The sequence below is a fragment of the Lepidochelys kempii genome, chromosome 6 (assembly GCF_965140285.1).
Source record: "Lepidochelys kempii isolate rLepKem1 chromosome 6, rLepKem1.hap1, whole genome shotgun sequence".
NCBI lineage: Eukaryota > Metazoa > Chordata > Testudines > Cheloniidae > Lepidochelys > Lepidochelys kempii.
This window is the reverse complement of record NC_136385.1, coordinates 132,002,691-132,014,866: the sequence shown is the minus strand read 5'-3', so window position 1 is coordinate 132,014,866 and position 12,176 is coordinate 132,002,691. Positions and strand designations below refer to the sequence as shown.

Genomic DNA, 12,176 nt, shown 5'->3' with positions numbered 1-12,176 from the left:
TGGAAACTGCAGCAGACTTTATTTATACACAGAGAATATGAAAAAATACCTCCTCCCACCCCACTGTCCTGCTGGTAATAGCTTATCTAAAGTGATCATCAGGTGGGCCATTTCCAGCACAAATCCAGGTTTTCTCACCCTCCACCCCCCCCACACAAATTCACTCTCCTGCTGGTGATAGCCCATCCAAAGTGACAACTCTTTACACAATGTGCATGATAATAAAGTTGGGCCATTTCCTGCACAAATCCAGGTTCTCTCACCCCCTCATCCCCCTCCCAAAAAACACACACACAAACTCACTATCCTGCTGGTAATAGCTCATCCAAAGTGACCATTCTCCCTACAATGTGCATAATTAAGGTGGGCCATTTTCAGCACATGCATCTGATGAAGTGAGCTGTAGCTCACGAAAGCTCATGCTCAAATAAATTGGTTAGTCTCTAAGGTGCCACAAGTACTCCTTTTCTTTTTGCGAAGACAGATCACAAGTGGTTTACTATGTGGAATTACAGGTTTCAAGGAGAGATTAGGACAATAATATTACTATACCACAAGTTCCATCTAAATGCTAATGTCCCCTTCTGATCTTGGAGTCAATAGAATACAGTAATGAAGCATTATAAGTAGGGCTGTCGATTAATCGCAGTTAACTCGCGCGATTAACTCAAAAAATTAATCGTAATTAATCGCAGTTTTAATCGCACTGTTAAACAATAGAATACCAATTGAAATTTATTAAATATTTTGGATGTTTTTCTACATTTTCAAATATGTTGATTTCAATTCCAACATAGACTACAAAGTGTACAGTGCTCACTTTATATTTTCATTACAAGTATTTGCACTGCAAAAAGATAAACAAAAGAAATAGTATTTTTCAGTTCACCTCATACAATACCATAATGCAATCTCTTTATCTTGAAATTACAACTTACAAATGTAGATTTTTTTTCTTACGTAACTGCACTCAAAACCAAAACAATGTAAAACTTTAGAGCCTACAAGTCCAGTCAGTCCTACTTCTTGTTCAGCCAATCACTAAGACAAATACGTTTGTTTACATTTATGGGAGATAGTGCTGCCAGCTTCTTATTTACAGTGTCACCTGAAAGTGAGAACAGGCATTCGCATGACACTTTTGTAGCCAGCATTGCAAGATATTTACATGCCAGATATGCTAAATATTCGTATGCCCCTTCATGCTTCGGCCACCATTCCAGAGGACATGCTTCCATGCTGATGATGCTTGTTAAAAAAATGTGTTCATTAAATTTGTGACTGAACTCCTTGGGAGAGAATAGTATGTCTCCTGCTCTGTTTTACCCACTTTCTGCCTATATTTCATGTTATAGCAGTCTTGGATGATGGCCCAGCACATGGTGCTCATTTTAAGAACACTTTCACTGCAGATTTCACAAAACGCAAACAAGGTACCAATGTGAGATTTCTCAAGATAGCTACAACACTCGACCCAAGGTTAAGAATCTGAAGTGCCTTCCAAAATCTGAGAGGGATGAGGTGTGGAGCATACTTTCACAAGTCTTAAAAGAGCAGCACTTTGATGCGGAAACTGCAGAACCCGAACCACCAAAAAAGAAAATCAGCCTTCTGCTGGTGGCATCTGACTCAGATGATGAAAGTGAACATGCATCGGTCTGCACTGCTTTGGATAGTTATCGAGCAGAACCCCTCATTAGCATGGACATGTCCTCTAGAATGGGGCTGAAGTATGAAGGGACATATGAATCTTTAATGCATCTGGCACGTAAATATCTTGTAATGCCTGTCTCTTTCAGGTGACATTGTAAACAAGAAGCAGGCAGCATTATCTCCTGAAAATGTAAACAAACTTGTTTGTCTGAGTGACTGACTGAACAAGAAGTATGACTGAGTGAACTAGTAGGCTCTAAAGTTTTACATTGTTTTATTTTTGAATGTAGTTTTTTTTGCACATAATTCTACATTTGTACATTCAACTCTCATCATAAAGAGATTGTATTACAGTACTTGTATGGGGTGAATTGAAAAATAATTTATTAGCCTCTAAGGTGTCACAAGTACTCCTGTTTTTTTTGAAAAATACTATTTATTTTGTTTTCTATAGCACAAATATTTGTAATAAAAAGTAAATATAAAGTGAGCACTGTACACTTTGTGTTCTGTGTTGTAATTGAAATTAATATATTTGAAAATGTAGAAAACATCCAAAAATATTTAAATAAATGGTATTCTATTGTTTAAAAGTGCGATTAATCACAATTAATTTTTGTAATCGCTTGACAACCCTAATTATAAGACAGGAACAGGATTTAGCATCTACAGCTAATTAGATCATTGTTAAGCTTCTAACAAGATACAGGTAAACACAGACACATACATTTAGCATCTACCCTTGATTTCTATTACTGCAAATAAATGGGTTAACAATTCTGGTCTAGCACATCTCTTTGAAATCCACATACAAGTAGACTGTCTTGATTACATTTCGGTGCCTCTTGTTAAGTTTCAGAGGAACAGCCGTGTTAGTCTGTATTCGCAAAAAGAAAAGGAGTACTTGTGGCACCTTAGAGACTAACCAATTTATTTGAGCATGAGCTTTCGTGAGCTACAGCTCACTTCATCAGATGTTTACCGTGGAAACTTTATATAAAGTCTGCTGCAGTTTCCACGGTAAACATCTGATGAAGTGAGCTGTAGCTCACGAAAGCTCATGCTCAAATAAATTGGTTAGTCTCTAAGGTGCCACAAGTACTCCTTTTCTTCTTGTTAAGTTGTTATGGGTCACCCACAAGTTGGCTGTTCTGTCAGTGTCACAGAGACGCTTTAGCTCAAACAAAAATTGTGGGTTTGATTCAGAAATTACTAAGTGATGTTCTGTGTATGGCCTGTGTTATACAGGAGGTCAGACTAGAACAGTGGCTCTCAACCTTTCCAGACTACTGTACACCTTTCAGGAGTCTGATTTGTCTTGTGTACCCACAAGTTTCACTTAAAAACTACTTGCTTACAAAATCAGCCATAACCATACAAATGCATCACAACACACATTACTGAAAAATTGAGCGCTTTCTCATTTTTACCATATAATTATAAAATAAATCAATTGGAATATAAATATTGTACTTACATTTCAGTGTACGGTATATAAAGCAGTATAAACAAGTGTCTGTATGAAATTTTAGTTTGTATTGACTTTGCTAGTGCTTTTTATGTAGCCTGTTGTAAAATTAAGCAAATATCTAGATGAGGAAGCCCTTGGCGTACTCCGAGGGGTACACATATCCCTTGTTGAGAACCACTGGACTAGATGATCATAATAGTCTCTTCTGGCCTTAAAAGTCTATAAATAGAAATAGTTATTGTTTCTGTTTTGTCTTTGCTTCAGGAAGGCAAAAACTCCTTTGGCGTACTTACTCTTTATCATTTGTGTTGTGGTAGCACGTAGGGGTTGAAATCATAGACCAAGGCCCCATGGTGTTAACACTGCACAGACATGTCTCTGAAATGCTATGGGAGGGGGATGCTCTATTCTTCTCACGCAAAATCTAGGGATTGTCTATTTCAATGGGTAGCCTTGTTTAAAAACAACAGTAGCACAGAAAATACGGCTATCAGATCAAAAGTTACAGAAGGCTAGTTTAACCTTATTGTGTTGTCTGGGAACGACTAGAATACATATGAACTGAGATAAAATTGAACTCTATACAGTATAAAAATATCAAACTCCATTTTACCTTGGTAAAAAGGATACAATCCCAGATGACTGCACATCAAAGTTTTGTTTGGGTAAAATGTACCACTCAAGTTACTCATATAATGTGTGAGAAAACATGAAACTTCTCTAACTCCTGTGATATTTGTATGCTTTTTTCAGATCTTTGACGCTTTCAAGTCTCGCTTACATGACTCCAACAGCAAAGTAAATCAGGTAGCTCTAGAGACAATGTACAAGATGATTCCTTTGCTGAAAGATAACTTATCACCTGTTATCAACATGTTGATTCCAGCCATGGTAGACAACAACCTGAACTCCAAGAATCCAGGGATCTATGCTGCTGCCACAAATGTTATTCAAGCTCTTTGTCAACATTTAGGTAATTAACTGTTGAAGTAGCCAGTCTTTATAAAACTGTTCCTACCAAGCCATTGTATATGTGTGGTGGGTAGGAGGTTTGAGGCCTTGGCTACACTTGCGAGTTACAGTGCAGTAAAGCCACCCAGAGCGCTGTACCTCACCCCCCATCCACACTGGCAAGGCACGTACATTGCTGTGTCTCCGCGGCTACAGCGCTGCTGGTACTCCACCTCCGAGAGGATTAACAACTGTTGCGCATTGGCTGAGACGCTCCAGTTCCAGTGTAAACGGGGAATATCGTTATTACACACTGACCTCCGGAAACTCCCCATAATCCTTTTAATTTAATTGTGAACTCTGGACACGGAAGTGCCGTTTCAAAGCTCAGTTTCGGAGGGGGGCTGCTTATCAAAAAAACCACACAGCTGCTGTTTGCTTTGAATGAGTGAGAGGCAGGCAGGGGGGCTCCGTTTGGAGTGCTGACAGCTAATGTTTGCTTGAAGGGGGGGGGGTCTGTTTCTGAAAGCTGCTTATCTCATCTATCTATGCCGTTTGCTTTCAGTGAGTGAGAGAGAGGCGCGGGAGGGAGCGGGGCCTGTACTTACAAGACAGCAAGCGGACGCATTCTCAGCACCCCAAAAACCCACACTCTCTCTCCCGCCATGCTCCCTGTCACACTCCACCCCCCCCATTTGAAAAGCACGTTGCAGCCACTTGAATGCTGGGATAGCTGCCCATAATGCACCGCTCCCAAGGCAGCTGCAAATGTGAACACCACAGTGCGCTGGCAGCTGTCAGTGTGGACAGACTGCAGCGCTTTCCCTACTCAGCGGTACGAAGGTGGGTTTAACTCTCAGTGCTGTACACCTGTAAGTGTAGCCAAGGCCTGAGTATATTGATATGCTGAGCATAGATTGACTTTGGTGACTGTTAGGAAGTGTGAAAAAACAGAGGCTATCCATTACCTTTTTCACTTTGCACATTCACATCTCTTAGGCTGTTTGCCCTGATCAATCCTACACAGCACATAAAATGATGCAACAGTGTTGCTGTAAGTCAATTTATATAAGTCAGGAAGGGCCCAGTCCTGCAAATTGAGGAACACCTGCTGAGATGGCTGAGTGCCCCTAACTTTAATGGCTTTTATAGCATTTAAAAGTGTTAAGCAACTTTGAGGACTAGGCCAATGGGCAGTAATGTAGATGTTCGTGGCCTTAGCTGCCATGTACATTTCTAACTCTGCAGTAATGTAGTAGTTAGTCCTTACAAGAAATCAGTTCTCTTGTAGCTATTCATAAAAATTCACAAGTTAAAATAATTCTTTGATCTTCAGTGAAAAAAGAAACTTTCTACCTTAAGTCACTTTGGTTCAGCAGTTTTATTTTAATAAATTCTGAACTGAAGATTTTATTTTATAAAGTCGTTTTAACTTGCCTACATACTTTACTGTTGTATAAATGTGATTATTCTGATGGTTTTTAACATTTTTTATTCTTTGAATTTAGATAATTACTTGCTTCTCCAACCATTCTGCACAAAGGCCCAGTTTTTGAATGGAAAAGCAAAACAAGACATGACTGAAAAGCTTGCTGGTAAAGTTACATATTGCTTTGCAAATTCACTTTTACTTGTATTCCATTTTCATTCGCCAAACTCACTTCTTGATGCAAGTGGTTATGTTTGTCACAACAACAAGAGTATCGCATTTGGCACAAATGCCCTGCAGCCACAGAAATCATGCGCATGGCTCATGCAGTGATTCTCTTGCTGCATGTTCTCTGTCAGAAGAAATAGTATTTTTAAGCCAAAGGAGCAGACACATTAGTTGGTCAGATACTCCTGCAAAGGGGGCCATATAATAACCTAAACGGCAGAGTGGTAGCCGTGTTAGTCTGTATTAGCAAAAACAACGAAGAGTACTTGTGGCACCTTGGAGACTAACAAATTCATTAAGGCATAAGCTTCCGTGGGCTACAACCCACTTCATCAGATGCATGCAGTGGAAAATACAGTAGGAAGATATATATACATAGTACATGAAAAGATGGGGGTTGCCTTACCAATTCTAATGAGACAATTCCATTAAAGTGGGTTATTATCAACATGAGGAAAAATCACTTTTGTAGTGGTAATCAGGGTGGCCCATTTCAAATAGTTGACAAGAAGGTGTGAATAACAGTAGGGGGACGTGAGCATGGGAGAATTAGTTTTTAGTTTTCGTAATGACCCATCCACTCCCAGTCTTTATTCAGGCCTAATTTGATGGTGTCCAGTTAGCAAATTAATTCCAGTTCTGCAGTTTCTCATTGGAGTCTGTTTTTGAAGTTTTTTTGTTGAAGAATTGCCACTTTTAAGTCTGTTGTTGAGTGTCCAGGGAGCAGTCGGAGAACACTTCAAGCTCCCTGGACACTCAATAACAGACTTAAAAGTGGCAATTCTTCAACAAAAAAACTTCAAAAACAGACTCCAACGAGAAACTGCAGAATGTAAGGCACTGGGTTGCGGCGGCTCTGGTCAGAACCACCGACGGGCTGTTAAAAGTCCCGTCAGTGGTGCTGCCCGGTTAAGACAGGCTAGTCCCTACCTGTTCTGACACCACGCTGTGCCCTGGAAGCAGCCAGCAGCAGGTCTGGCTCCCAGGCAGGGAGGCCACGGGACTCTGTGCACTACCCATGCCCCAAGCACTGGCTCTGCACTCCCATTGGCTGGGAAGAACTACAGTTAATGCTCAGGGTGAGTAACTCTCCTTCCTCTCTTGTATCAGGTTTGCAACAGTCTTCTACCCCTTAGCTGCAGAGGGTCTCCACAGTCCTTTCACTAGGGTATGGGAAGAGTCCTTCCACCCCTCATGGCTAGCCTTACCAGCTTCTGACCATAGACCTTTGTAGACTTATTCCCGAGGCCCCTGTCAGGAGAAAACTGCAGCCATGGCTGTTCTTCTTCAGATTTGCCTGCAGAGAGACTGTTCTCTCTTCCAAGTCTTTCTCCCATTGACACAGTGGTTTGGCTTTTATATCTTACTAGTTTTCACAGCAGGCCTTGCTCTCAGCCTGTTATTGCACGGTCCTTGAAGACGAAAGAGATCACACTGCCTCATGCTACAGGAGACCCAGGCCCAGTAACAGGCATAGTGGGCTGCATTTCCTCTGAAAGGGGTCAGCACACTCTGTTACTGGATCTTAATCTAGTAGCATATTATTTTTTTTTAAAATAATGTATTAGGTAGATGCCCTGGACATGATGATTTAGACAGAATAGACTTGTAAGTGTACCTCACCCTGGAAACAGTTGTCTTGTGTATGGCTGGATTCACATTTCTAGATCTTCTCACTAACATTGTTAAAATATTGTTAGGAAGATATAGCAGCGATAACAGCAACACCCAAGCCAAGTGTTACCTAACTAAGATTCATTAATTATGCTCTCCATAATGACCAGATTTTCAACGTGGCTGAAAATCAGATTTAAAAGTTGCCCCCTCAGTGTTCATATACCAATTGGGCAGATAATGTCTCTTATAGCTTCATTGTGGTCCCACATCACGTTTAATAGTTTAGGAGTATAGTTTCAAATTCATTGGTTGTACATTTCCTATCACCTATAACAAAACACCTAAAGCTTGCACTACAGTTTGAGTTTATATTCTTTAATACGAAATGAGAGGGGGGAGATGGGTGTTGCATAAGTATAATCATGAATATCTGGCTGAATTATCTTTTGTTATCACTACTCTAAAGGAGGTGGGAGATCATTAGACTAATCCAGCGGTTCTCAAACTGTGGGTCAGGACCCCATTTCAATGGGGTCACCAGGGCTGGCCTCAGGCTTGCTAGGGCTTGAGGCTGAAGCCAAGGTCTGAGCCCCACCACCCTGGCTGGAAACCAAAGCCTGAGCCTCACTGCTTGGGATCAAAGCTGAAGTCCAAGGACTTCTGCCCTGAATGATGGGGCTCAGACTTTTCACAGAATCATAGAATATCAGGGTTGGAAGGGACCTCAGGAGGTCATCTAGTCCAACCCCCTGCTCAAAGCAGGACCAATCCCCAACTGAATTATCCCAGCCAGGGCTTTGTCAAGCCTGACCTTAAAGACTTCTAAGGAAGGAGATTCTACCATCTCCCTAGGTATCGCATTCCAGTGTTTCACCACCCTCCTAGTGAAAAAGTTTTTCCTAATATCCAACCTAAACCTCCTCCACTGCAACTTGAGACCATTACTCCTCGTTCTGTCATCTGCTACCACTGAGAACAGTCTAGAGCCATCCTCTTTGGAACCCCCTTTCAAGTAGTTGAAAGCAGCTATCAAATCCTCCCTCATTCTTCTCTTCCGCAGACTAAATAATCCCAGTTCCCTCAGCCTCTCCTCAGAAGTCATGTGTTCCAGTCCCCTAATCATTTTTGTTGCCCTCCGCTGGACTCGCTCCAATTTGTCTACATCCTTCTTGTAGTGTGGGGCCCAAAACTGGACACAGTACTCCAGATGAGGCCTCACCAATGTCGAATAGAGGGGAACGATCACATCCCTCGATCTGCTGGCAGTGTTCCTACTTATACATCCCAAAATGCCATTGGCCTTCTTGGCAACAAGGGCACACTGTTGACTCATATCCAGCTTCTTGTCCACTGTAACCCCTAGGTCCTTTTCTGCCGAATTGCTGCCGAGCCATTTGGTCCCTAGTCTGTAGCAGTGCATGGGATTCTTCCGTCCTAAGTGCAGAACTCTGCACTTGTCCTTGTTGAACCTCATCAGATTTCTTTTGGCCCAATCCTCTAATTGTCTAGGGCCCTCTGTATCCTATCCCTACCCTCCAGCACATCTACCTCTCCTCCGAGTTTAGTGTCATCTGCAAACTTGCTGAGGGTGCAATCCACACCATCCTCCAGGTCATTTATAAAGATATTGAACAAAACCGGCCCGAGGACCGACCTTTGGGGCACTCCACTTGATACCAGCTGCCAACTAGACATGGAGCCATTGATCACTACCTGTTGAGCCCGGCAATCTAGCCAGCTTTCTATCCACCTTATAGTCCATTCATCCAGCCCATACTTCTTTAACTTGCTGGCAAGAATACTGTGGGAGACGGTGTCAAAAGCTTTGCTAAAGTGTCTTTGGCCCTGCTGTCCAGGAGGCTGGGCTTGGACTTTGGCCCCCTTGCTAGGGGTGGTGGAGCTCAGGCTTCAGCCCACCCTCCTGGGGTCATATAGTAATTTTTGTTATCAGAACTTTGAGATCCCTGCTATTAGCTTAGATGGTCACAGACGCAACCCCATGCTCTGGGTGTTCCAAGTCTCTGACTGTGAGAAGCTGGGATTGGATGACATGGGATGGATCACTTGATAGTTATCTGTTCTGTTCATTCCCGCTGAAGTATCTGGCATTGGCCACTGTCAGAAGACAGAATACTGGGCTAGATGGACCTTTGGTCTGACCCAGTATGGTCGGTCTTATACATTTTACATATGAAGCTGAATTTCCAGCACATTTGTGTATCAGGTTGTGGTTTTTTTTTTCCCCGTGAGGGTGGTGGTGGTGATCTAGTAAAATTAATGGCACTATATAGCTATCCATTCTGGTGACAAGATGAAAATATGCCTGTAATATTTATGCTTTGAAGTTGTTAAATCTTAAGTAGGGAAATTATTTTATTTATGGGTATTTATATTAGAGGGCTTCTGTACTGCCACAGTGTTTTTAGTTCTATCTGTTATGCCCAAGTGTTGCAGAATGTGTGGAACTCTGTCAGGTTTCTCAGAAGAGTGGTGTAAGGGACTGTGGAAGACTCTGTGACGGCCTAGCTAGGGAAGAACGCTTTCTCGTGCAGACAGTTACTATTGGTCAGTGTCGGACATGAGGAACCGCTCAAAACCAGTCCTCAGCCGGTCTTGACTGTCTTGTGTGGCCCCTTGCCAGTAGAGGAGCACAACCCCTTAGTAATTATACATGAGCTAATAATGTTAAGTGTATATTGATGTCTGCTATCCACCCCTTCGTGGGACTCCGTCCCAGGCATTGCTCTGGTGCACTGGGCTCTCTGCCTCCGTGACAGCAACGCTTGGAGTCCCTTACCTTCAATCAAGGCAATAATTCGCCGCTTTTGAGCCTCGCTTTTTTGGAGCACCCCTGCCAGGCCTCCCAGGGCTAGAACAGAACAAGTGGGTTAGAGTGACAGCATCACCTCACTCCTCTGTCTTCTAGCCACAAACTACTCAGAGACCTTCCTCTTGTAAAACGTCTGGTGCGATTTATTGATAATGTTCTCCCCAGCACCCTTACCAACTTCTGCAGATCTGTATTGATAAAAGCATACACTCCTTAGCTCAGCTCAGTGAGCCAAGACAGGTGGAGAGAAGATATCTTCCTGCTCAGAGATATCTCTGGGCTCTGACCCTGAAAAACCTGGCAGTCTTTCTTTCTCTTTGAGCGCTTCCTTCCTATGCCTTTTCTACCTCTTTAGTAATGGGCTGATTAGCTGTTGGGGCTCTCCTGGGACCATCCCAATCTATCAATTAGACCCAGCTTTACTGCTGAGGTTTACTTGGGAGTGATTTAATTGGTGACCCACTGATCAGCATGCTGGTACAGCTGCCGTTGTCCAGCGCTCTGTCAGTTATCTTAACATGCACACTGCAATACTGATACATAATGATGAGAAAAGGAAGTTATAACAACCCAACCTCAAAATGTATCCTCCTTTTCTAGGTTTATCTGACATCATTTTTTAATGAATGGTTACAATTATTAACTTGTGCTAGATGGATATAACTTTTAAAAAGCCTCTGAGGGGGAGATGATTGTCAAGCGATACTATTTAAATTGGATTCACAGAGGTCATGGTATTTGCAAAGAAAATACAAATAATATACTACAACATGGTAATTACAGTTGTATTGTGTTCTCTTAATTCTTTCAGATCTTGTTATGGAGCTATACCCACGGAAGCCTCATGCTATAGAGCAGAAAGTTTTAGTTGTCCTATGGCATCTCTTAGGAAACATGACAAACAGTGGCTCGCTACCGGGAGCTGGAGGAAATATTCGGACAGCTACAGCTAAATTATCAAAAGCACTTTTTGCACAAATGGGTCAAAGCCTGTTAATCCAGGCTGCATCTCAGCCACCACACATCAAAAAGAATTTAGAAGAATTTCTTGATATAGCTACCTAAAATAAACGGGGTGTGTGTGTGTAGCTCAGTCAATACATACACTATATGACAGACTGATACCTGTTTACATGAAGACAAGTGAAACAGTTCTAAAGTTGCTTTTCACAGTGCCTGCACTTTCATGTAGAAAACTAGAATGGCTGCCTTTATTGACAACCTGTAGAGCACCCCACTGTCCTGAGCCAGCACATGTACACCAAATCAGTATAACACTCATGAACTGTCCTCACCAGTGTTGCTTGCAGGCCACATGGAAGTATCTAAGGTCTTTAAAGAGAAGTCAGTCCTGCTCATTTGCACTCTTCTTTAGAAATTACAGCACAGTACCCTGTATGTAATAATAAATATGAAATTTTTAATGAATAATATACTTTTTATTATGTAATCATGTTCTGACATGTTTTCTCACTTAGCCTTACTTACGTAAGTGGAAAAAAATCCTTGAGTGATGTATATGGTACCAAGAACAGGGGTTTCTGTGACATTTGTGAAAAATATGTATTTCTTAAATCAGTCCACTTATGATTGTGCAGTATTAGCTTACTATTGCTCCTGTTACATTGATGTAACATTTGTTCGACAGTTGGGCATAATCAGCTGCACAGATGTAAAATTTTAACAGGTTATAATGAAGCATGATGACAAAAAAAAATTTAGGAACTTTTTACAGATTTTGAAATACACATTTGTCTTAAAAAAAAATTTCCAGGTGGTGAATGTAACTTCCGTAGTTTTGTTTAAAAACACTAAATTTAATCTTTATCTGTCAAATATTTATAAAGGTGTTATCTCTCAGCCCAGGTGTGTAATTCTCAACAACATAGTGCCACGTCTTCAATAGCTTTTTTCAGAGTTCTCCGGCTACAGGTACTGTACTCATTTTAAAAAGAAAAAGGAATGTTATAAAAAATAAATGGATTTATTTCTGTAAA

At 41.5% G+C, this 12,176-nt stretch overlaps 1 protein-coding gene across 8 annotated transcripts in view; it reads left to right on the top strand.

The window, feature by feature from the left end:
• TOGARAM1 (TOG array regulator of axonemal microtubules 1) overlaps positions 1 to 12,176 on the top strand; it is an 85,368-nt gene extending 73,192 nt beyond the window's left edge. For 5 of the 8 annotated variants that reach the window (XM_073350262.2, XM_073350259.2, XM_073350261.2 and 2 more), the window contains 3 exons: positions 3,878 to 4,097; positions 5,584 to 5,670; positions 10,991 to 12,176. In XM_073350262.2, the coding sequence (XP_073206363.2) occupies positions 3,878 to 4,097; positions 5,584 to 5,670; positions 10,991 to 11,244 (561 nt within the window). In that variant the 3' untranslated portion in view covers positions 11,245 to 12,176. Of the gene's footprint in view, positions 1 to 1,355; positions 1,769 to 3,877; positions 4,098 to 4,640; positions 4,919 to 5,583; positions 5,671 to 10,990 lie in introns of those variants that run through there. The other 3 variants (XR_012159626.2, XR_012159627.2, XM_073350265.2) reach the window with 3 other exon arrangements.